General features: G+C 42.3%; 2 protein-coding genes across 7 annotated transcripts in view; both read left to right on the top strand.

Annotated features, from left to right (window-relative positions):
* The first annotated feature begins 339 nt into the window (after positions 1-339).
* Positions 340-16,421, top strand: pggt1b (protein geranylgeranyltransferase type I, beta subunit). Its single transcript, XM_030417903.1, has 9 exons — positions 340-486; positions 1,048-1,166; positions 3,002-3,066; positions 3,901-4,052; positions 4,242-4,374; positions 6,278-6,323; positions 8,495-8,679; positions 9,521-9,629; positions 12,643-16,421. Exons 1-9 carry the CDS (start codon positions 359-361, stop codon positions 12,807-12,809), a joined length of 1,104 nt encoding a protein of 367 aa, XP_030273763.1. The 5' UTR covers positions 340-358; the 3' UTR covers positions 12,810-16,421.
* A 3,181-nt stretch (positions 16,422-19,602) lies between these two features.
* Positions 19,603-26,258, top strand: part of trim36 (tripartite motif containing 36) — a 34,938-nt gene continuing 28,282 nt past the window's right edge. For 2 of the 6 annotated variants that reach the window (XM_030416845.1, XM_030416844.1), the window contains exon 1: positions 19,605-20,321. In XM_030416845.1, coding sequence (XP_030272705.1) covers positions 20,259-20,321 — 63 coding nt within the window. In that variant the 5' untranslated portion in view covers positions 19,605-20,258. Of the gene's footprint in view, positions 20,322-24,913; positions 25,165-26,258 lie in introns of those variants that run through there. The other 4 variants (XM_030416843.1, XM_030416846.1, XM_030416847.1 and 1 more) reach the window with 3 other exon arrangements.

The raw sequence follows: 26,258 nt of genomic DNA, 5'->3' as shown, positions 1-26,258 counted from the left end.
ATGCCTTTATTTGTATGAACTGTGCTGTGCTTTGTACAGTCTACATTCACACATTTTTTTATTTTAAATAAAAGTTTGTGATTAAAGTTGTGTGTTCTCAACTTCTTGTCTCTGTTGGTCAATTGTTGCTCTTTTAAAAATGGTGTACTGGTAGCAGTTGATATTATTGGGTTTTCAATAACAACAATAACACCATAGCAATATATTTTCTGTGGAATATCAAGAAGTTTTCCTAGAAATGATATGCAAAAAGGAAATCTGTGAGCTCAAACCTCTCTGTGCATCCTGATGCAGTGCGAGCTTTTATTTTGAAAAAACAGCGTACCGGAAAAGATTCCTCATAGGTGCGGATGCAAAGATGGCGGAAGAGGAGAGCCAGTTTGAAGAATTTGAGCAAATAGACTTTTTAAGAGATAGACATGTACGATTCTTCCAGAGAACACTTCAGGTGTTACCCGAGAGATACGCCTCGCTGGAAACAACCAGGTACGTTTACTGGAGTGAAAAACGTCGCTCTTGTTAATTTGTTTTGTTGAGGAACTTGACTAGCATCTAAGCTAGCTGGGCTTCAACCGTGTTGAATGGAGGCTGGTGCTACTTAGCTTAGCATACATGCTAATGTCAGTTAGGGTAGAGAAGTTATGACATATTCGCTGTAGTACAGCAGGAAACGGACGGTGCAGCCGGGCACGACGCCCTGTGAGGATTTCTAGTCAATGTTGTTGGTTTATTTTACAGAAATAAGGCTAATTTAAAGGTAAACTTGAAGCGAATTGGACTGTAAAGTTGGTCAGTTTCTTCTATTTTCAACAAATATCATTCAAGTTGGGCGGAGAACTGACAGCTAAAATATCTTAAGCTGAGTATCTGCTTATCAGGTTCGTCTATCAAAATATTGTGCTGTCCTGTAATTAATGTGACTGTTAGATACCTGTATTGTTGCATAGGTCTAACCATGCATTCATTCTTGTATCTTATTTATGTTTATATTTCTGTCCATCAGTGTTAAATGAGTAAAAACACTTATATCTGCCTCTTTTTTTCCAGGTTAACGATTATATTCTTCGCCCTGTCTGGTCTGGATGTGCTGGACGCTCTGGATGTGATTGATAGAAATGTAATGATTGAGTGGATCTACTCATTGCAGGTTCTGCCCACAGAGGACCGTAAGTCTCATAACTTCTCTCTACTCCACACCTGACTGTCAGTAAACCGAGCTTGAAAAGTAAATCAGTCCAATCAAGTTTGCAGAACATGTATGAATTGCCAGTAGGTATGACATGATCAACTTTGGGAGCCACGCTTTGATTTGCTGCTTCATGCCAAGGCAACTAACTACATCACTAACTAAGGTGGATGTGGTGTGATCACCTCTGGCACACAGGGCTTCAAGAACAGATCTTGTAATAAACAACTCAGTAACAGCAATTCTCAACATAAAAATGCTTTTGAGTCCCTTATTGAACAAATTAAGTAAACATAGTCTTTATAGGTACAGATCAGTCATTTTGCCTGTTCTAAAGAGTTTTCACAGCCACATGGGAACTGTATCAAACACAATAATCATTCTTCTGTCTCTATAGATATAGCAGGGATTTGGGATTTTTCTGATACCATGGAGAACAAATCCCAGTATAACTTTCAGCTTTCTAGAAGGCAGGACAAAGAAGAGGTCTATAAGAAAAGTCATTGAGGAATAGAGACGGGTGATACAGTGGTAAGCTTAGGAATGGTGCAGCACTAATGCTCTTTATTGCTTTAATGGGCAGACTTGGTGCTGACACTCCAATATAAATGGTTTCTAATTACCAGGGCAGTGAGTTTAAGTGCGGTGGATTGTGGTGTGTGTGAATGGTGACATCAAGAAAAAACATTTAAGCACTGAGTTTTAACCATACAGTTTCATGTGGAAATGTTAGAAGCTGAAATATTTCATGTAAATTATTCTGCTAATGTTAATGTATAGAGTTGTTCTCAAAGTCCCTCGAACTATTGTTATTTTCTTTGGATTTTGAAGCACAAACTGACCTCCAGGTGTCCTCCTTGCCTAACCTGTTCCATTTCCACATCTGCTCGTCTGAGAAAGTTGGACTCTAAATATTTTAACGACTTGTTTTTTTCCTGCCTGTTAACAAGCCACTCTGTGCCATCTGTTTGGATGCCCAGTTAGTTAATTATTCAACACGTCAACAGAAATCATGTTGGGATAGTCGTGCTTGATTGGTCTCACTTTTGCTGCTGCCATATGTTGGCGTCTGGCAGTTTCCTTGTCATTAGGTGGGAAAATACAGCTTGGGAGGCACTTAAAATTTCACAGTGTATCATCAGTATGGAGATAAATTTTTTTGTTTGAAGCTGTTGAGACTTTTAGCAGTTGTTGCTGTCCAATGGAGTGCAGGTGCATTGAATTGATTAATCTGTATAGGGCGAGTTAATCGATGTAAAATGTGTGTCTGCCTCTATGCCAGAAGACACCTGTCCCTAATGATGATGTAGGTGCAATTTTGAAAGTAGACCGTTTTGTTTACAACATTAGGATGCTGATAACACATGAATAATCTAGATGTAGTCTGGTATGAGCATACCACTTCCTATCATTATTGCAGTGTGATCAATGTATTGTAAGCTTGTCAGTATGTCAGATTTGGTGATATGAGGTGTGAAACATCTAAAAATATTGTTTGGTTGTCACCTGTTGTAATCGTGTTTGTTGCATGTTTCGTATTCTTTGCTATATGATGGCATTTTACTCATGTGGTTCTGCAGTGTGTTGTGTTTTTACTGCGGCCAATAGATGGCAGCAGGACTCTCTTTTAGTCCTGAGCAACTTTGCGAGACCTTGCTGAAGGTCAACACAAACATAATGTTCAACCTAGTTTGTGAGACAGTGAGTGAACCAGAGTAGTCCTTTCTTTTTCTAGAGTTTTTTGATGTTTATAAGTATCTAATGTGAAGTATATCTTACATTTCTGCTGGTCTCTTCTGTCTTATTCTCTTCCAGAATCTAACCTAAGTCGCTGTGGGTTTCGAGGATCGTCTCACATTGGTATTCCTTACAGCACTAAGGTACTGCCCCTCCTTCCTCCAGCAATGTCTTTAGATCCTTAATTTTGCAGGTAATATGTTTGACAAAACCGCATTTGAATGAGGTATTGTAGAGCTGCAGATGCCCTGACCTACACATCTTGATCTCCAGATGTAAGAAGACATGTTTAGTACAGACGCCAACATCATCATGATATTAATATTTTTTCAGTCTTAATGAAAATTGTGTAGAAAATGATCATATTAACTGATCCTGAATCATCACAATCACAATATCTGTCAAAATATTAGCAGTTTTGATGTTTTTATACCAAAAAGTGCAGCTCCATTGTCTTGTATGTAAAATGTAAAGTGTCCCCTACCTTTGCATTATTCTAAAGAAGATGATTCGGGTTATTTGCTGCTGTGATCCCATGTCTTTTTTTTCTCTATTTTTTCCATTTGCATTAATCCCTCTCAAAATATTTAGATTTTTAAGCCATTTCTATCATTATACAAATCTGTTTAGTCACATCAGGGGTCTAGGCCATTCCCAGTTTTATGAGCATCATCCCAGCAGCAGTGATATTACAAGTCATTTTAACAGATGTTTTTTGACATTTGGCATTACTTCTCTATCTCTGTGGAGACATAGTTTTTGATATATAACGGCTTTGCCAACACGAGTCATTTCCCCAAAATGAGGTCTATTTAAGCTGTTTGTGGCTCGCTGAATACTTGATCTGTTTAGTCATATTATTGTTTTTAAATTGTTTTCTTTTAAATATCCATTTAAACTACTACTATCTTTTGTTGTTTATCTTTCTTGTCTTTCATGATTGTAGGATTAGTCTAATTTTTTAAAATCTTCTTCAGGGTCCAGGTGTGCTCCATCCATATGACAGCGGCCATGTAGCCATGACATACACTGGGCTGTGCTCTCTGCTAATACTGGGAGACGACCTGAGCCGGGTCAACAAACAGGCCTGTCTGGCCGGTCTCAGAGCGCTGCAGCTGGAGGACGGCAGGTCGGCACACACAAATCTGCACTGGCACTTTTTACTCTGACTCAAATACACCTGAGGTCATGTGAGCACTAGCACACTTAATGGGGACTGACATTAACTCTGAATATAGAAGTTGAGCTCATTTTCAGCAGGTTGTGTAACCCTCCGGTCCTCGTGGCTTCCTGCGTCTGTCTGTCCTCTCGCTTCCAGTTTCTACGCAGTGCCAGAAGGAAGTGAAAATGATATACGGTTTATCTACTGCGCAGCCAGTATCTGTTACATGCTGGACGACTGGTCAGGCATGGACATCCAAAAGGCCATCGAGTACATCCGAGGAAGTTTGGTGAGTAGATGTTAAAAGCGTAGAAGGAGGTTGGGATAATGTGATGTTGTAAACAATGAGACCTACTGTATATTCAAGGCCAACAGGACTGCCCCCTAATGGTACAACCTCTGTTTGTGCATCATTCAAAGCAGTGCCTCTACACTTGAATGGGAAGAATAGGCCACCCACCTTCAGTAGGTGGCACTCTGCCAAGAAATAATTCATTTATAATAAATGGGGGGGGGTTTGAGCAGTTCATCGTGGTCTTAAAGCTGTAGCACGAGGTTTTCCACCCCACCAGAAGGAACACGGAGAACAACATGTTCCAAGTGACTGAGTGATGGGTTTTTTTGTCAGATTGTAGAGTGATGTTTAACTCAACCCTTACTTCAGCCTCCATGTTTGTATTTTTTTTCATTAGATATGGGTTAGACTCACCAAGTCTGTTTGAGGTATTGTCTGCACACCGTTCATCTCAGAGCGGAGAGAAGGGTCCTATTCATCTCTAAACTTTAGCTTATTTCAAGCCTGACATTTAACACAAGAGTGTTTCATTACATAGTTTCATTATTGTGTGCAGGGTGTGTTTGGCTGTCTCTAACACCCAGACACACACAAAAGAGAGAGAGGGAGGGAGGAAGAGCACCGTTCATTAGTTAACAGATAACTGTGAATCATGTCTGAGGACTGTAGTTATCCACTGGCCACATGCTGGTGGGTGGATTCCAGAAATGTCCTTGGCAATGCAAGTTAGTTGTTGGTGAACGTAAATATACAGAAACCACCAGATGATGGGTGGTTGTGTGTCTGTGTGTGAGTGTGTATGTGGAACAGCCCTGGAACAGTAGACAAGTTTACCAGCCACACTGACATTTGACTTAAATTTGTATGGCGCCGGGTTTCCACCTACCAACCTTATTGTTGTGGCCCGATCAGACCAGACGCACAAGCAGCAAGGACTCAACCTTGTTGAATTATTTTAGGCAGTTGTATTCTTGTTTTGTTTTTTAAAGATGCCCAGAAACTTTTCACACATCAAATTTCGTATTTCAGCCACTTAAATGTAGGGGTGTGCCAAAATATCGATACTACGATATATCGCGATATTTCGTCCTGAGGTACGTTATTGATACACTGGTGCCAAATGTCGATATTTAAAAAAAATAATAAAAAGGGCCCACCACCACCACCCCTCTTCGGAGGACAGCTTTATCTTTATTCAAACATAGGTATACAACCAAATAAAATTTAAAGAATGGTTTCAGTAGCTCTGAAACCCACACATATAGATATTAATGATAGTTGTAGTCAGTGTGTGTGTTAAGAAGAGACACTGTGCAATATACTCTTTGTTTACTTGGCTGTCATTCATGTGAAATTGATTGACAATGTTTTGTAATTCTTGTGAAATGGATTCAGTGCAGTCAATAAATTCTGAATTTCTTCAGTGACACAGATATCGTGATGTATCGTGGATGAAATTTCTTGCAATATATCGATTATCGCAGAATCGCTGTATCGTGATATTATTGTTATCGTGGGCAAAATATCGTGATAGTATCGTATCGCGAGGTACCTGGTGATACCCCGCCCTACTTAAATGTGCATATCCTCTGGTTTCTTTACTCCTCTGTGACAAGTACACTGAATATACTGGACAAAATAAGACATTTGACGGGGACATTTCCTAGAGCAAACAGCTTATCAATGAATCGAGGAAATAAGCAAAAGATTAACAGCTAATGAATGTAATTGTTGGTTACAGCCGAGAAGGCATGTTGGTGGTGGCTGAGTATGAATACATAAATGGAATCAGTGTATGCATTTCAGCCTCCACTCACACTAATCTCTTTCATTAGCCTTTTGTGCCAGATGAAGTATTGCTTGTAATTAAAAGGCTTTTTCTTTGTGCTCTGCACAGTCCTACGACAATGGGTTCGGCCAGGGAGCAGGGCGGGAGTCACATGGTGAGTACGATCATCTTCTCATGGTGTGTACTTGGATGAGAGAAATGTGGGTTTTCAGGCTGAACACTCATCAGCTGGGGCAGGCCTGTGGGTCAGTGAAAGATTACAGCCCAGATTTCAAAGTTTTATTAATATCATTTCGATTTACAAGTCAGTGGGTTCATGTGGGATCAAAACGTTTGTGGGTGCGTTGGCGGCGCCGTGGCAGAGGGCATGAAAGTGGCTGATGGGAGTAACTGGTTTAAAGGATTAGCGGGTAAAATCTCCGTAGATACATTGTCCTATTTAATCCCTCCCCCACTCAAATTAAACCTTATTATTCTGACACAAAAGCTTTCCTCCTACACACACACGTCGCAGAGCACTGCTTGGGACCCATCCATAGTCACTTTTTTGACACGGTAAAAGGTAGCATTGTGAATGTATAAATTAAATCCATAAACTTTAAAAACTGCTAGAAGGGATCCCAGAGCATTTCCCTCCGTGTGATAAATTCAACTTCTATGATTACAGGCTTCATTGAGAATCCGCTCTCTTCCGCAAGCCAGCCGGCTCTCTGTCTGAGGGCTGATTACACATCAGTAGAGATATACAGTAGATGCCCATTACCCATCCGCCCTTGAAGTGTGTGTTTGTTCAGCAGCGAGACCTCCCACACTGTGTGCAAGAGACTCTCTTGCACTGTTTTTGTAGATAATTGTGTTTGAGCCACTGAAACATGGTGTTGCAGAAGCTATTTGCCAGGGAAAGAAGATAACTTTCTCTGTGTTTTCAGTGTTTAGCTTTTATCTCACCGCTGTAATTCCAGTGTTTTCCTCTTCCATAGGCTATGTAATCTTTTTTCAAGACTCCTACTTTTTTAATTAAATACACTTAAAAATGGCCAATATTTGGATTCCATGAATAATAATACATTTTAATCATCATAGAAATAGTGCTAAAAAGCTGCTTTTGTCTTTTGTTTCAAATATATTTGAGTTGATATAAAGCACATACCTGATCCCAACTCTCTGTTATAGTGAATGTGGATTCCCCACACTTGTTTGATCCAGATCTATATTTATCCCCTCTGATCTTCCTTTGCCTCCAGCATATAGCGAGCCAGACATGGTTGATTGGAGGCGAGTGTAACGCGTCGGCAGATTTACACCCCTGACCCACACATTTCACCCCACCTTTGTCTTTGTTTTTTATCCGTCACACATGAACACACACAGAGATAAGCAGCCAGGCCTGTTGGTAATGTTAAGGGATGAGTTAAATGCATGGTGCTAAAAGAAGCACTTGACAGTTGATGGATAGCTGCTGCTTGTGGCTTCACTGATAAAAGCCTGTCATCAATTACAAACACACACACACACACTCACACACACTCACACACTCATGTTTGTATGACTGCAGCTGTAAAGATGCTCTGCATTCAGTCCCTGCCTGAACCATCTTTATTTCACTCAAAGAAGAGTTAGGACCGGTTCGATCCAATTTCGGAATCAAGTGCTGATGCAGACGTAATTAGTGTATTGGACATCGGCATTGCGTCTCCAGTCCAGATTCCTTAGACTGACTGATTGTCAGTTTCCTGCTGCACTCTCACAGTAGCGTAGCGTTTTTGCAAATTTTTTGCTCTTTAGAAATGCTGTGGTCCTCATTTGACCTTACAGACAAGACAAGACAATAACAGCAACTTTAATAAAGACAAAAGTAAGCATAATTAAATGACTACATTCAGGACAAGACGAGCTCTGGTATTGGCATTAGTAGATATCCAAAATCAGAACGCAGTTGAACAAAAGTAGATGCTTCATCTCTACATGTTTGTCTCCTCAAAAGTGGTCAGTCATTGTGCAGAAAAGCACCCATTTTCTTCAACAGCAATGTTTTTCTGTTTCATATAAACATACGGTCGCTCCATGTCGTGATTTCCAAAGAAAGGTGAACAGTGAGGAGCAGCATGCTAATCAAATATTTGGCAGTAAAGGCGCCCACATGCAGACACTCTCTCTATTTTTACTCCAGTGTCCTGTCATCATCAAGAAGTGGTAGTTCATGAAAACATGTCGGGGTGAACCACTGCAACCATGGTTCAGATTTAATACAATGTCAGAAATTAGTCATCTTATTTTATTGGATGAATTTTTTGTTACAAGTTTACCTTCTGTCTGTATGTCCAGGTGGCTGGACGTACTGCGCCATAGCCTCTCTGTGTCTGATGGGTCGACTGGAGGAGGCGCTGAGTCAACGGGAGCTGGACAGGATCCGGCGCTGGTGCATCATGAGGCAGCAGACCGGCTTCCACGGGCGCCCCAACAAACCTGTAGACACATGCTACTCCTTTTGGGTGGGAGCTACACTAGAAGTACGGACGGGTGTAACAGACACAATCATGTATTCACTCACAAACTCCCGCCTGCTTCGACATGTCAGTGCATTTAACTGTTAAACCACAGAGTTTCTGCACTTTTGCAGAATTTTTTCACATGTAAGAACAGATGAAAGAGAAGTTTTGCTCCATATGACGTGTGGATTGTTTCGCACCGTCTAAACTGCCTGGCTTAATCCAAAATCCTTAACCCAAAAAAACCTGTGAGCAAACCTTTCATCATGTGGGTCATAACTATGCCAGAGGTGCCATCCATGCACACACATGGTCCAGCAGCTAAACTGCAAACAGATATGAGTAAGCCAGGCACACACACACACACACACACACACGTAGGCAAACACAATGCCGGAAAACTGTGAATTTCTGGGTCAAAACTGAGCCAGAGGGACAAATCGGCACACTCATACAAAATATTTCTATATGGCAAAAGTGCAAAATGGCAAACAGTGAGGTGCGATGTTTTCTCTACTTGTATCTGTACAGAAAGAGAATATCAAGTATATCATTATTGATTGCTGCAGCCACCCTCTTTGGAATCAAATGTAAAAATATGAGAAATATGTCACTCTTACAACCTGTTCAGCATCTTGGGAATTTAAATATTTATATTTTAAATCATATTTTAAACTTTGAAAAGTAACTAATTGAAAATAATCAGCTGAGCATCTCTTTGACATATTGCATTAACAGCTCTCTGTTTTATATCTGCTTGGTTTTCATGTTTGCTCCCCAATGTCATCATAGTAAAACTTCTCCCTCATTCCCTTCCTTTTCTCTGTCACTCTTCCTCCCACCACTTCCCCTCCTGCTCCAGCTGTTAGACGTGTTCCAGTATACGAACTTTGACAAGAACAGGAGCTTCATCCTGTCTACGCAGGATCGGTTAGTGGGAGGATTCGCCAAGTGGCCGGACAGCCATCCAGGTAAAAAAAAACCAGATTGGACTTACAGGAACATGTTGCAGTAGAGGCTCACAGTAATCAGAGGGAGACCAAATAAAAAGACATCACTGGAAAGCCAATTACAGAATGCTGCCACTGTTCTTTATGTGGGTCTTGCGTCACTGTTGCTGTTCTGTCAAAGCATAAGAACACAACTCCTGTGTACCTTTTTATTACTGCTGTAAAGGCCACAGAGTTATGTGGTTGAATGGCATGTTTACTGTCCTTGTGGTAGAAACAAACACACGATCTACATCACGGTTGCTGTTCATCGTATTGTTGTGGTTTTCAGTAGCTTCAAAGGACAAAAAGATGAAGGAATGAAGCAGTTTCGCTTTGTTTTTCTCTCTTTCGGCTAAACAGTTTCTACCGTGCCCTCCACAGGTGCGCGGAGGTCAGGGTGGAGTTGCGGTTGGCAGTTTTTACTTGAGATCAATGGAAAAGCTCTTGTAACCCTAAACTTCAATGGTGCGCATGGTTGTGTGCGTATGTGCCCTCGTGATGTGTAATTGATGAGGCGATTGTTCGTAGGTAGCCCGAGGACAGAAGAGATGGAGCTCCTCATGTTACAGGAACAAGGCAGGGAAGACAGGCTGCAAGAAACAATGAGGCAAAACAGATGCTGTATTGACAACGCCGCGGAAATAAAAGGGGCCCTTTTGGGAAGTGGGTACAGATAGCATTTTGCTCAAACAGTATAGTCATCATGTAATGCTACTGATATGCAGGAACTGGTTTGGGAAGATAGGAGGGGAACAGTGACATAAAAAGAGCTGTGGGTCTCTTTCAAAAGAAGAGCAAAGGAAGGTTCTGTGTATTTAACCAGCAGATAATGTCCCAAATTCAGCCAAGTGTTGTTGAACATTCCACACAACCTGTTTCTTTCAATTAAGACTGTTAAGTTGAGAATGTCAGCTGTCATGTTGGGAACAGGTTGGTAAACGTAGAGACAGAGGTCCAAATTACAGTCTAAAGTGATTAAATGTAGTTTCAATAAAAGCATCTGTTCTCATCAAACAGACCCACAGCTTGTTTTATGGTCTGACGTGAAGGCTGTAAAAGTGTCTGAATAGATGCCCAAATAATGAAGGCAGATCAAAATATCATAAGAGTTAGCCGCTCCTGTAAAGAGTCATGTGTTCTCAGATTAGACATTATGATTTACAGCTTTGGGATGCCAAATGCACAAGTTCCATCTTGACAAACAGTTTTTGATTAAGTGATCCTACTTGAACAGCGTTGCTCTCTTGGGTCCTTTGCTTTGTCAAAAGCCTAGTCCTTAATATATCTGGAGTATCTGTGCTTTTTTATAAACCCAACAGCAGCTATTGTGACCGCCATTTGTAGCTCGGTTCTTATGGTTGGTGAAATGATCCAGCAGTGGTAAATTTCCTCACAATAATGATGCATGTTAAGAGGGACTGCTTTATATTGGTCAAAATCAATATTTTTTACAATTGCTGCTCTTATACCATAATTTTTAGCCACAGCAGGCTGCAGTAGAAGCTGACTCTACTTTCCCAGCACTAAATGTCCGATTGACAAAATTAGGGACTACCTGGTGAACAGTGGAGCACTTAGCAGCTGAAGAGCCAGATATTTCCCTTGGGAGTTGGTAGAGACCACAAACCGAGCAAAAAGAGAGTGAATATCGGACTTATAGTTTCACCAAGTGGACAGAAACACAACAACGTGTGAATGAATATGTTTCTCTGTTACTGCTGGATGTGGAAATAAGAAACAGTTCGCTAACTTAATCTGTATTCACTTGAAAGCTGATGATATATCAGCGTTGTGTTCATACGTGGCTAAAACGTCGTCATTTCAGGCTTTAAAAAAGAATGTCAGGTCACATTAAATCCTTAGTAACGTTACAAATCACAGCTGCAGACACATTTTTCGCACTGGTTGCACTGGTGCACCAGATATTACATTCAGAATCATTCAGACTTAATTCATATTGTAAATGATTGTAAACAGGAAAAATCTCACGTGTTTAAAAAAAATACCTCTACATCTCAGACACACTGGTGCAACCAATGAAGATGTTTAGTCGTGCTTGCTTTGGGTGCATAATAGTCCAATGTAGTCGCACCCTGGAGCTCTGCACATACAAACTATAACTGTACCGATGGTCTGGTTTCAACTATTAGATGACGGGGGTAGACTCCTTATTGTTTATGTTACACCCTCCTCCACTGGACGGCTCGACAATGAGTTCTGTAGGTGGTTAACGATGTAGTATTCTGATCAAAATCCTTGAATAAATAGCCAAGACTCAGGAGTCGTGCTGGGCGGCAGTTCAATATTATCATTCACCGACTATCAGTGGGTCGACATCGTGATCTCGTTAATGTGGGTTGTCCAAATAATTATCTGAATGAGCTGTATTGTAAAGCATGTGTGTTTGTGTCATGTCTTATTTTGTATACAGTTTCCATGCGTAACGATTCGTGATATGAATCTAAATTGAACGATAGTCTTGTAAATCAGATCTCGCCTCCAGAACTTGGAACAAGTCCAGACATCTCTTCTGTCCAACCTTGAGTTTGAGTCCGTACGAGTCCTGATTGATGCCACTAATGGTGCTTTGATTGATTCTGATGTCTGTGTCCAATGATCTGTCATTTCATTATAATTCAATTACTGCTCCATTTACTGGCCTGTGCAGCTCTTACTCCGTTCCCAGGGGAGGAAAGGGGCAATGGGGCCATCCTATATGCATTATTTATTACATCTTAAAGGAGCAGTACAACAAAAACAATGCTTCTGCATAGTGGTGTTTTTGATAGGAAATTAGATTTATTGTGTTATTGATTCAGTAATGGAGGGTGAGGTGACAAACACCATCACCGTCTCGTCTCCGATCAGGTTTACAGACCTGTCAAACGCAGGTGCTTCTGCTGTGATGCATGTTACCATCTCTGACCTAGTTTCCCCTCCCTTTTCTCGTCCTCACTTCCTACCTCCTTCTCTCCCATTTCCCGTCCACCAGACCCTCTCCATGCTTACTTAGGGCTCTGTGGTCTGTCTCTGATCGGGGAGCCCAGTCTGAGGAAGGTCCACGCAGCTCTTAACATCACCCAGAGAGCCTTTCAGCACCTCCAGCAGCTGCAGCAGACATGGAAGGACAGCACCGGCAGCTGCAGCAGACAGCACTGACAGCAGGATGATCCACAGCTCTGCCTTTGAACAGGTTCAGTAACAGCAGTCAGTCAAAGGCAACTGGACTCCTGCTTCAGGTCTGGAAGATGTTTTTTGGCCCCCCTCATCTGAGAGGCCTCCTCATTTCCGGAACCAGAAAGTTTTTTGTCTTTTTTTTTAAGACTCCAGTTACAAGGAGTAACACTGCAGAGCTCATTTTAAGTGACTTTTCTGTTGAGCAATACACGCCACACCTTTTTTTGGCTGCCTTTTTATTAGTAGACTGTAGTAAATAACAATGTGCATTTTGGTGTGTGAGAGTAACATAATGTGCCAGAAAGTCAAATGTGAGTCACTGGAGACTTGAAAAAATTCCAGATGCCTCAATTTCTTTTTTAGGTAGTGATGTTTCGGAAGCTTCCTGCTCCTTAGCCTCATCGTGATAGTCAACAAACACAATCTGCTGTAAAGCTCTCTAGCCGAGGATGAACGCAACTGACTCATTTCACATGGACATGAGGAACATCCTCAAGGTAAACGTCATTCACAGTCAGAGGACAAACCCCTCAGGAGCGAACATCTAAATTCCGGTTCTGGAGTAACTGGCAGCTTCAGTATCTGAAGCTTTGTCTAATAATATGTGAATCAACTCGAAATACTTTGCTATTGCTTGATAACGTCCGATTCATGATTGAAAAGAACAAATATTTCCTCATTTTTGTTCACAGAAAAGTAGGCTTGAACAAAATCATATGTTTCCTTTAGATTAACATCCCTACGTTGTTAACAAAAACCACTCCCGAGGCTTTATCCTCCCTGTACAGTATTTTTTTTTTGCCTCTCTGCCCTCCTAACATCTCCATCCTTACAAAGCCTCGCGCTCTGCAGTCCCGAAGGTGCTACCAGCCCTGCAGGTGAACTCTCCCGTGTCTCTCCCTTCAGTTTCACCACTGCAGGCTTTGTTTATTCAGCGATCAAGAGAGATTAAAAATGATAATAGAACTGCTTAGGTGGAATTCATGGCAAAGTCGGCTAAGAGCCAACAATCGCCCTGAAGGCCAAATCTACGACTTATTTATCTTTGAGAGGGGATTAAAGAATGAGTTTTGCTGCAGGCCTTATCATCTCAGATCACAGAAAATGTAATTTAGAGTTCTCATTTTTTTTTCTTGAGGCTAATAAAAAAAAATAGCTCGGGCCTCTTAGGAGAATTTGGTAAGAGGAGGAAAATCCCTTCTTTCCTTCAAGGTAGCCGTCAATTTTAGGCGCAGATCCCCTGACTCCTGAACCCTGAACTGATCTGAGCTGTACTCCTTCACCGTACCCCTGCAAGGCACCAGCTAGCCTTAAATCAATAGCAGACAGATAAGACGGTGGTAGCATAACTTGGGGAAATATATTCTTTTTGAACAACACTGGGAATTGACTTGTTATTTTCAGAGGGAGAAAAGACGCGGGGCAGAAACAAAGAACAATGAGCTGAATGTGTTGCAGAGAGGAAATGATTATTTTCCAACGTGCTGGTCACTTCCCTCTGAGTCCTAAATTGTCGACCATTGTCTGCACAGATGCTCACAGGCGTTAAAGCCAGTCGCAGCTCTTTAAAGCCACCTCACGGCCCTCTTGAGCTGAGATACAGGTCGGACATTTATGGTTTTAAATCCTGATAAGCTCCCAAAAAAAAAAAAATGATGACATTCTCATTTGAGCTGTTCCTCCTGCCCTCTCATCACATCACTGATCCCCCCCCCCCCCCCCCTCCTGCTGAAGCCACACCCTTTCATTGTAAGAGCGCTGTCACGGCGAACACCTGCTCCTTGATATGACGAGTAAGGAAGCGACAGTATCACAGCAGGTCAGAAATACAGCGGCCTGTCTGCAACATGTTACCTGTGGGAGTCCTCTGCGTTTAGCACCAGTTCTGACTGGATATTAAAATTATATGGCCCCTGTGGTTTCCCTCCCACCGTCTAAAATGAAGCTGTACCTGGCCTCGTCTCCTTTCCCGCCAAGTTCCCCCCTCGTTTTTTTAGAAAGCAGGGCAGGCAGACAGAGGAAAGGAGAGACGAGGAGAGGAGAGGTGAATAAATAAATAAATCATCGCACCCATCCATTATTGAACAAAAGCTGTCGGAGTCTTGAATCTCCTCTCTTGAACCCCAACCAAACCCCCCCCAGTGTTATATAGCCTTGTTTTGGTGCAAAAACATTTGCTTTGTAGCCAACTGCATCCTGTATTGGTGTTTTGTTTTTATATTTCTGTTTTTGCTTAAGACAAAAGACTTTGCTCCAGGTACTCTTGCTGATCTTGCAGACTTCTGTGTTTTTTTGTTGTTTGTTTTTAACAAACGTTTTGTAAGATCCCACAAAATGTTGTTTTCACCTTTAGCAAAGGTTCACATATGACTTTCATTGCGGCTGCTGAATCGAGCCTCAGACGCACAAATCATGGATAATTCAACCTCAAAAAAAATTAGCTATTGATTTTGTCGTTCTGTAGTTTTTCTGTTATCAATCTCTTTTCTTTACTTGGTTATGAAATGATCTAAATCTGAGACGTCCCGAGCGATAAATGTCCTCCACGAATCTTCTGAAGTGACTTTTTTAACTGCTTACACGACCTCCTTCGCCGCGGCTCTGTCCTTAGCGTACGTAGGCCAAGTCATTTAGCGAGACTACTCACTTAAACTTAACTATGAAATGTGCCTCATGTCGCGTTGTTCTGGGTCACCGCTCTTTGAATGCTCTCTCTATGTACGGCATGCTTAAATTGGGCTCCGCTTGGCTGTTTTCTATCAAGAAGGACACTGGATACAAGTGTTCTCTGGAGGGGATGGACGAAAGGTGTCCACTAAATCCTTGTTAACGTTCAGAAAGTGGAACACCTACTTTGTGAATGATTGTTCCTCCGCCTGCGCCTGACTGGTAGAGGTCATTTTGACCAGAATCTTGCTTTGTCTAGGGAGGAATTCATTGAGACAGAACCGGTAGATGCTTCATCAACTTTTTTAAAAAGGATGATGAAAGATTTGGTGGATGGATCTGCCAATGCAGTATATCACGTCACCTCTTTATTTTTTTGTTGTTGCTATAACGCACTGCAGTCTCGCAGCATGAAAAGAAGGCGACCGTGGCAGCGTGGCTTTGTGCTTTCAGGATGACTGCAGTGACGGCTGTCTTTCGGACGGTCCAGAGATGTGAAAAGGTGTGAACGGGAGAGGTTGGAAGTGTTATGAACATGCGGCCAAAGTGCCACATATAGTCTATCATGAACCCTTGCTCTGTCATCAACTAATATACATAATGTAATAATAATAAAAGAAAAAATGTAACAATAAATGTAATGGAATTTATTTTTTCTATGCTTTGTAGAAATATTGAGTGTAGATAAATATGTAAATGTCTATAAATATGTGACTTCTATTGTGCAAGTGCTCAAGATGACAAAATGTTTACAGCTACATCAGTGAGCCGGTTAGAGGAGCTGGATATGCAAATGTTGATATGTGGTGTATTATAGTACCTCGGCTTTCAAACATTGAGGACAGTGGTGTTGATGCTAGCTTGGCGGTGCATACTGTATTTATGGTGATTAAAAAAACAAAAACAAACAAGTACTAACTTTTACAAGTGTTCTCGTCGCGGTGTGTTTATTCGTGTGGGACTTCTGTACATTTATTTAGGCCCAACAACACTCAGAGTTTCATCCATACATACACACCAGAACACACACATCACATGGCAACTCTCGCACACAGGAAGGAGATGCAACAAACAAGGCGGGGACACATGGCTGCTCTCCACGAAATATTTCTGGACATTTCTACAATACATGTCATATTCGCCTCAGGAGAAGAGGAGGGGTTGTCGGCAGCGTCTCAGCTGGGAGAGGACGGCTGCTAAGCTGTCGGCTAACTGCTGTTTCAAAATTTTATAGCGTGACACCAACATGATTTTTGCGAAACGTCAGGATTTCTTTCAGAAATATCTGCAGCCAAATCATGATTGTTTCCCAGCCTAAACCAAGTGGCCTAACCTAACCGGACCATGGTTGTCAGAAACATACTTTGCCAACATTTTTTGTGACAAATGGAGTAGTCCAAATAGAGGATGTACCTTTTATTAAAAGTGATCTCAGTTGGTCCAAAGCCAGCAGTCCTTCTGTTTGTTGTTTTTCTTGCTAAAATTGAAAATGTATCCTGATGATGACACCACTCAACCACAAACAACGAGTTTCCACGGCACTTTCACATGAAATCCATGCATTTTTTTCATGCCTGATGTCACTAAACAAAAGGTCATGGGGTCACCAATATCAGTCAGTAAACCTCACAATTAAAACCAAAATCTTAACTCCAGATCTGCGCCTAGAAAGAAAAGATAGAAGTGTCCATCATGACCCCTTTTCTTTGGGGTTAGGTGGACAAAAGGACCTCGCTCCACCAGCTTCTGAGTTTCTGTATGGAAGACAAAGTCCTTATTTCCTCTCACAGTAGACTGTGTGGTTGGATGACTCAGAGCTGTCGTTGCTCTATTTTTAACTTCAAACACAACAACTGGTCAGCATTTTCCCTAATTTGCCTTTAATTTTACTGCAACGCTGACGTGTTGTGCTTTAGAGTAACACAGTCTGATGATGATTTTTTTATTTTTTTTATTTCCGTCCTTTGCTAGGTCAGTGAGTTAGCCACAGCTACACGCCTTGGGGGGGAAGGGGAGTTTCTCTGGATACAGAGCACACATGCAAGCACACATATAGAGTCCCACCTGGGAGCTGCATAACACAGTCACAGACCTCACTGTTGGCGCTGACGATGTAATTCGATCCAGACAAATGTGGCCTAGTTGCACTCTGATATCCAATCTGCGAACGGTGGTTATTAAAAATTTACACGGCACTTGATCACACGTTTTTTATGATTTTCAATCCATCCAAGTTTAGAGAAACAATCAAAAGAAAAGGAAAAGTGAGGTTTGAAATGTGCTTTTCTTCCCCCCCCCCAGTGAATACAGCCCAACCCAGATCCAAAGTGTCAGGGGATGCTCCGCGACTGCCAGCTGCCGCAGCTGTACTTCGGGTGCGGTTATGATCCCCTATGTTCATCAGACAACTTACACCTGTGTGGCACCACCCTCCTCAATGAGACACGTAACCCTATAGTGTCACCGAGGGGAAGAACATGTAGAAAGCAAAGTTAAGCTCCGCGAGAAGAAAAACGACGCCAACATCATTGTCAGGTTCATTTATCAGGCACATGGGGACAGAGGACTGTTTTCCTGTTTTTTGAATGAAGCTGTTGCTACAACACACATATAAGAAATACAGCTTGTTTACCGCGTTGCATCATGTGAAAGAATGAGTCATTCCTAATGATCCACAGGCCCTGGGGTCATCTTACATGCGCCTACGCAACAGCTGTTTTCTGTGCAGTTATTTAAGTTGAATCAATTCTCCTTAGTAAAACACACTAATCAATGCGTTCTATTGATTATTCAGTCAAGCAGAGGGGCACTGCGGTTCAGTTATGTGGCTTTCTTCATGGGGCAGGTCAAGTGTCATCTCTTCACATATTACACATGAGCGCTGGGCTCATCTTTGCCCCGAGAGTCTATTGAAATATCCGGCATGTTAGCTGACATTAGCTGATGCGAAGTAAATGTCAAAGCCTCACAGAGCTGCTGCTGGCCTGTGGAATCAGTGTTCGTCACAACCTGGCAACCCAAGTCATCATTAAAGGTCCAATATGTAAGAATTTCATCCGAAAACATTCGAAAATGATCAACAAAACGAAGAAATAACAGTTCATAGGTGTTGACGTCTGTATTGTTGCAAACATATCCAGCCTACTGAGGTTAGCTTGCTAACAAGCTAGCCCAGATCAGTCCGCACTGCTAGCTGCACGGCTAACTGAGCTTACAAGCTAAAGGCAGCTGCTGTTAGCAGTCACTCTAGTGACATGCTGCCCCCGATTTGTTTTGAATTTGACAGTGGTCATTTCTTACATATTGCGCCTTTAATGACGGTTTATTTATGAAACAGCGGTATGATTTAAAGCCATTAATGCCTTTTTCTGTAAGTATGAACATGTTCTTTTTAAGATGACCGCTCGTCCTAAAATGAAACCACATTGCTCCACCGCAGTGAACAGTGATTATCTCAGTGTTTTTTTCTTTTTTTGGAAGCAGCGGTCAGATAGTCGACTAGTTATTAGTTTTGTCATGCACCGTTTGCTCCGCAGGGGCAGTCTGCCAGTTTGTCCCCCTCCACATGCTCAATGGGGTGGAATACGTCTGCATGAAGCGCAGGGCCATCTGGTGACGCGGAACAAGTGGCATTTGCCAGAAAAAATTAAAAACACGAACTTAATCCGGCCCCACGCGGTCGGCGCGCATTCCGGCTCAGGCATGGAACAGGTCTCTGTTTGACTCTGTCTCACATGAGATCAGAGAATCTCCTCTTCCTCCAAAATCCAGCTGTAAAGGGGCGAAGAAATTCAAAATGAGAATTTTATCAGAATCAAATCATAAAAACTCAGAAATATGTATTTTTTCCAATAACTGAATAAAGGAGCTGTTCTCAGAGGGAAAACAACTGTTATTTGATGCTGGAAAGGTGGCAGGGTCCGCCACATGTAAACAAAGTAAAAGAGTATGAAACTGTGTTGTTGTAGTCATGAAACAAAGAGGGTTTATTTATTTATTTAGTATTCAGTGAATGGAGATCTCTCTTCTGACTCCAATCTCGTCCCAAAAACTACATAGTACACCTTTAAGCACAGGGAACAATCCACAGTGAGTCCACGGAGAGCAGCGGTCACATATTCGGGTCGCAGCGAGCAGACGTGAGTCCACGAAACGCAACATATGCGCACATGAGCGCGCTGCCAGCCATGCGTAAAACTTGACCGAACGCGGCTCTGACAGATTTAAAGACCACCCTCTCCCCTCTTTAATCTTCAGGCTGGGATTAATACGATTGTTTTTCTGGCGATTGGGAGATAAATCTGGTGGATCTGATGGATGACAGAGCTGACGGGAAGGTGGATGGCGGGGGGGGGGATACAAAGAGCTCTGTGAGTCGAGACATCGCCGCTGAGGGATGATGTGGAGAGAGAAGGAGGGAGATGGTACAGGAGAGGAGGAGAGGAGGAGAGGGCGGGGTCTTCCCTCCAAGATGAGGCAAACTCACAGAAAACTGGCTCCTCGCGGGCAGCAGGCGCGCGTACTGTAGCGCGCACAGAGAGGGAGGGAGGAGAGAGGATGGTGATGGAGGTCTGAGGAGCGGCTCTTCTCTCTTCATGCTTGTCTCACCTCCCCCGTGAAGCCGTGACGCGTCTCATCCTGGCTCTTTAATAATCCGCGGCTGCTTGTTTTGTGTTTTTCTACATCATCATTATTATAACTATTATTATTTTATTTTTTTTAAAAACCGGTCTCTCTACTGTACACCCATCTCCATCTGTAGCCATGTCGGACTCTGAGGACATGACGGAGTTCGCCAGCATCGTGGAGCGGATCGAGCGGGGCGAGGTGAGTCTCCCTGCGGATGATTTATGGCGCTTGTGACAGCAGCGGTCTGTCCGTCAGCGTGCTCCCGGCGGCAGCAGCGCCGGGGCCGGCCGGCCTGCAGGGCTGTCAGGGGGGCTGCGGAGGACGAGGACAGACATGACAAGCCAAACCTCTGGACATACTATCATTTAATCACATCAGTGCCAACACTTTCCACGCATTGCATCATGGCTCTATTATAATGCACTGTATCCTCCACTGCGTCTGGTTCTGATGACATGATCAGGACTCTTCTGTTCTAGTCCCTGAGTGGCCTGTAGTTGTACCCACACCTACCTATTGTAGGCGATTTCAGGTGTGCCTCTATTGTAGTCCTATGAATACAACATCTATCTATCTATCTATCTATCTATCTATCTATCTATCTATCTATCTATCTATCTATCTATCTATCATCTGTTTGATAGTATTCATATATAATCCTATATTTTATCCTGCTCTGTACTAGTATTTTTGCATTATACAGGGTGTCTGCGTGTCTTTATAAAGTCTTAAAATGCTTTAAAATTAGCCGGGAAAGTCACTGAATTGTCCAAAATGTGACTTTTTGAGCTCTTAAATGCGACAAATACCTGATTTCTGATTTGATGTTATCAATCATTTAGTATATTTTTGTCAGGATATATTTAAACCCACCGTCCCTTTGTTTCAGACTTGCACTCTGCTGTATAAATAACTGTAGTCCGGCATGAAACCTACACCTTCACAGGTCAGGATCATGCATCTTAAATCTGGTAGAAATGATCTTGTAAAAGAAATCATGTAGGTTCATTCTCAAGTCAGTGGCCTTGACCCAGACGCCGGCTCAGATCTGGAGTTGGTCCCCGGACGCTGTCGTTGGCCCACTGCTCCACTTGGATGGGTCAAATGCCGAGAAATGCAGTGTTGTACATTGGTTGTGCAAAATAAAAGATTCATCCTTTCTTTTGGGTCTTATACCTGCAAACATCCAGTGATATTATCAAGTAGTGATGCACCCCAGTAACTCTGATATTCGTACAAAGATCTGAGATATCAAAAGACTCGCTTCTGCTGACAGAAGACTGAACCAGTCATAGAAAAAGACCCACACGCTCCCCATTATATTCTCCTTTATTCTGTGTCACGGCTTCCTGGCCTTAGGGCTTCTCCTCTATTCTTAGAGGAAGAAAAAAAAACCTAACATAAAGAGTTTAATTAGAGGCTTCGGTCGCTGAGTGTGTTGGTAGTTAGATAGTGCTGCAGGCGGATCACAGACTCGTGTCAATATGTGGGACACTTGGCAGCAGCTGTGCGGAGTGTCGGGGGCACCGGGTTACCGAGGTGTGCGTCTGTCTTTACCCATTTCGCTCAACCTCACATGTTGAAATGCATCTCTCCCGCTCACACACAACCTCTGTCATTCATCCATGCATGCATGAGCTCTCTGTGTGTGTGTGTGTTTCATGTGTCCGATGGAAAAAAAAGAGCAGATTGCACAAGTGACTGACTCACTGGAGAGCTACAGTCTCTTGATTCAGTGATATTTAATTTTAGATTCAATCAGGCCAATGAGCACAATGAGCAACAAGGTCTTTGTAGCGTCAGAATGATATGCAAGAATGAGCAGAACTGAGATTCTGGGAGATATAAACACAATATATCTGTAACAATAGTGGTAGTGTGAGAGATTCTTTGTTGGGTCTCTTCCTGCAGGCTACAGCATCAAAACAGGACAAAGACACTGTGCAGACATTATGTTCCCCCCAGCAGGCTTTGCATCAGATATCGTTAAGTTAAGTGTTACATAAATGTGAAATTAAGTCTTCCGTTATAATATTTGGTTGCATACCGTGTAAATGCAAGAAAGCCTTTGCTCTGAGAATGAAAAAAAAGATCACACTTTGAAAACGATGCAGCCATTTGGATGTTTCAGAGGGCAGGCAGTTTTGACTCCCAGGGGTCCTTTACCGAGGGTCCCTACAGGCTGAAAAGTCTGTGACAGAAGGGAGAAGTTGGATAGAAACCTCGAGGTGGATGAAGCTTCCGTTGCCTCGGTGAGATTCAAACTGCGGCGCTGCAAAGCTCTGACACTGTCTGTATGGTTTGCTGTGAGACAAATGCTTTGGGTGAGCGAATGACTCAACAGAATCAGCTCTCAGTGACTGTGCACGCTCCGGACAGTAGATTCATTCAAAGGAATCCATCCACCTCATTCTGTTGCTGGTGCAAAATGTAAAAGAAAGAAATCTCCCCTCCAAACCGTCCCAAAAAAGCAGTTTCATGGTCCATTTTCTTGTTTAACTAAAACATTGTGCGGTCGGCCTGCTAGGGGGCCCCAATGTACAATAAAATGAACCTCGCAGCCACTGCGGCAAGCAATCAGGAGATCATAAATCCTCTGAAATAAAAGGAGCGAACCGACATTAGTAGGGATTGTAAAGCGAACAAGTTATAGCTCACACAGACCCCTTTATAAACTATAGAAACGTTATGTGAGGGTCACTACAGAAGCTTACAGTCAGTCCAGAGACTCTGCAGAACTTGAAAGCATTTGCTATAAATTTAGATTACTGATACTACTAATACTACGACTATACTATGCAGAGGAGAGGCATGTTTATTTATGTAGCGCCATTAAGACACAAGGCGATTTAAAGGGTTCTACAGGGGCAGAGAAATGCATTAAGAACACGACATTAAGAGAACATTAATATTGCATAAAATAAACGTAACAATAAAACCAAAACAAGCACATAAATCGAAAAACGACGCATGTGTCTGGTTAATTAGAAAGACACAGTTAACAGAAATGCTTTAAGTGCTTATTTAAATGAGCGGATGCTACAACTATACATATGCTAATGGACTAATGGACTATAAGTCAATCGCACTTCCATCCTCCTGCACTTCATCATAAAACACACGCTGTACATGCTTTGTCCTCACTGCTACAAGTGTATTGATTGTACTTTATGCTGCTAACAATATCAGCAGATACAACACTCTTATTCCCTCGAGTATGATTTTTGTGGTTAATTTTGAATAGCAGCGTCCTGGTCTCCTCACGTTACACACGTTTGAGTGAGTGTAAGAGCAGCTTGTGATGCGGACGTATGCAGTTCCCAGTCCGGACTGCTAGCTGCACGGCTAACTGAGCTAATAGGAGTATTAATTCCACAGGTGGCGAATTCTTGCACACTGCACCTTTAATACAAAATGTAAATCAACTAATAAATGATGGCATGTCATTATAGGTTAATATACTTTGTGATATATAAAGCAGGGCTGGTTTTAAAGGCAGCATTACATTTTCTGATTTCAACAGACTGTTCTACGTTTTCTTATAGTTGTAGTTTGGTAAATATTGTTGCATCACTATATATTACAGCATTAATGAGCTGCTGTTGAGGAGACATCAAAATATGGAGATAAGTTGTGTTTTTCGCGATGTAGCCTAAACATTTCTGGTGTTATTTACATTCACCTCGCCGCTGGCCACCTGTTGAATTAACACTCCAAACCAACAGGGGGCAGCATTTCACCAGAGCAGCTGCTGAATGCTGCTAACTGTAGCTGTTAGCGAGTCAGGTAGCCTCCAGTCAGCCTGAACTGGGAGCTTTTGGCACATGGAGACTGTTGGTGTTTTCACTGCCATCACAGGAGCCGCCTGGGGAGAAGGTTTTCAGACAGGACGGATGATGGCTAGCTGGATTAGCATGCTAACTTCAGTGTCTCTGCAACACACTACAAAGATATCTTTGATTTCTGTCACCTGTTCGTCAAGTGAAGACCAAATAACAGATCACTTGTTATGATCCAGCTGCATGAAATATATGATCCTGAAAAGGGCCATTCTGCTAAAGAGGTCGCCCACTTTGACTTTCAGTCGTTAAAGGTGCACTTTGTAGTTTTTGGGTAAGACATTTCATTCAGAAAAGACAGACCCATTTTTTTATGCCTAGAATAACTAAATATACCCTTAACTTTCACAAATGAATAAACTAAATAAACACAGTGAAGGACAACACAGTTCCATTCAGTTTTCTTTTGTTTATATGTGGCGGACCCTGCCACCTTTCCTAGCTTCAAACAGTGTTCCGTAGAGCTTATTTTCCTCTGAGAACAGCTTGTTTATCCAGTTATGTAAAAAATAAATCTTTTTGAGTTGTTTTATTACCTCATTCATATCAAAAACATTACAATCCTAAAAATCAAGATTTTGAACGTCTTCTCCAAAACTACATAGTGTCCCTTTAAGTAAGAATCCAGGACTTTTACTTGTAACAGAGTACTTGCTACTCTTAATACTTCTCCCACAACTTCTTATGTGCAACCGTGGCTGATCTTAGAACAGATAATGCAGATTTACGTGCACAGTAATAGTGCTGAGTCTCACCTGTGCCTGACCTGAGAGCACCTGAGTGGACACCAGGTCGGATGGATGACTTGCGTAAAAGTTTACGAGCTGCACATGAAGGCAGCAGTCTGGTTCCTATGGCGATCCTCTCCCCCTCCCCTCCCCTCCCCTCCTCTCTGTCTCTCACACACACTCCCCCCGCCTGCGTCTCTCTCCTCCCCCCTCCACACACACACACACCCGCTGCAGCAGTGGACGGAGCCTCCTGCTGATTCACACGGCGTCACTCTATTTAAATCCACTCAGCCGTCTCTGCCGGCATCTTCCGCCGGGCGTCCGAGGAGCAGTCGAGTGCTACATTTTGGATACACTTTGTTGTTGTTGTTTTACACACAGACAGACACACACACGCGAACAGACGCCCAGGCTGATATTTTCTGCCTCATCATGACTACAGAGATGCGGCGTAGCAGCAGCACCATTGCGGTAAGTGTGAAGTGAAGGATTCCTGATGGAGCCGCTTCCCGACGCGTCATTGTTCGAGCCTGTAGCGCCTCTGCGTCAGGACTTTGTTCCAAAACGAAAAGTTTAATACGAGTAGCTGGAGCTGTGTGAGTTCATTCAGACATGTTCTCGTTTTTTTTTTGGTCACGAAACATTTTCGCTTTGAGCAGCTGAGTGTAAAACTTCCTCTATCCCTCTGCTGGGGGGGAGGTTGTGTTGTTTCCACACGTGTGGACGCGTTTGTCTGCTTTTAATGCTCACTTTTTTAAATGGCAGCTTGTTGTTTTTCATAATCACAGCACCTGGAATAAATGAATGGGAGGGACAGTTAGTTTTTTTTTTTTTCTTCTTCTTCTTCGTCTTCTGTAGTCGTGAGCCAGCAGAAGTGTCCTCTCCTCGTCTGAAACGTGAGCTGCTGGACTCGTGTATTTTCTCTGTTTTGTCTATATTTAGCCGGCTTAATCCTGTTCTTATGTAATGTAACAGAAACATGTTAAAGACAGCGTGGCGTGGCTGTCACTGTGGGCTGTGTCAGGAGGTAAAGTGAAAGTCCAGGCAGGATAATAAAATAATAACACAATAACTTCTTCTTCCCTCTGAATCCACATTTCCCACCAGCTAAATGTTGTTCCCACAGACGAAAGCTGCATCTGCACTCCCCTAATAATAGAGTATTGTTTCAGGAATCACAGACAGCTGTATCCTGAAGCTGCTCAGCTCGTTTCAGACTTCATCTTCTTGGTAGATGACACAGCAGTGTATGAAAAACTATTCGATATTATCTCGATAATCGTCAAAATGTTCTTTTTTTTTTTTTAACTTTAATCCTGCATTTTGTCAGGAAACAGACATTTTTATTGCACCAGAGACAGAAATTTTTTTTTTAGTGGGAAACAAACAAACACTAAATAGGGGTCAATATAGCGATAAGGAGCATTAGTAGTCAAGGAGACCGATAAGAGATAATTGGGACAGATGTACAGGTGCAATAGAATAAATAAATAAAGATTGATTAACGATGAATCAGTGAGGAATGTAACTAACTACATGTCACTGAAGTCCAGATTTGAGGTACT

The sequence above is a fragment of the Sparus aurata genome, chromosome 5, assembly GCF_900880675.1.
Source record: "Sparus aurata chromosome 5, fSpaAur1.1, whole genome shotgun sequence".
Classification (NCBI taxonomy): domain Eukaryota; kingdom Metazoa; phylum Chordata; class Actinopteri; order Spariformes; family Sparidae; genus Sparus; species Sparus aurata.
This window is presented reverse-complemented; position numbering and strand designations above follow the sequence as displayed.

Excerpts from the sequence above, each read along its gene's own strand:
- pggt1b (XM_030417903.1), top strand. The coding sequence starts at position 359 with ATGGCGGAAGAGGAGAGCCAGTTTGAAGAATTTGAGCAAATAGACTTT. Across the intron at positions 487-1,047 it reads GCCTCGCTGGAAACAACCAG|GTTAACGATTATATTCTTCG; the intron begins GTACGTTTACTG and ends CTTTTTTTCCAG. Across the intron at positions 4,375-6,277 it reads AGTACATCCGAGGAAGTTTG|TCCTACGACAATGGGTTCGG; the intron begins GTGAGTAGATGT and ends TGCTCTGCACAG.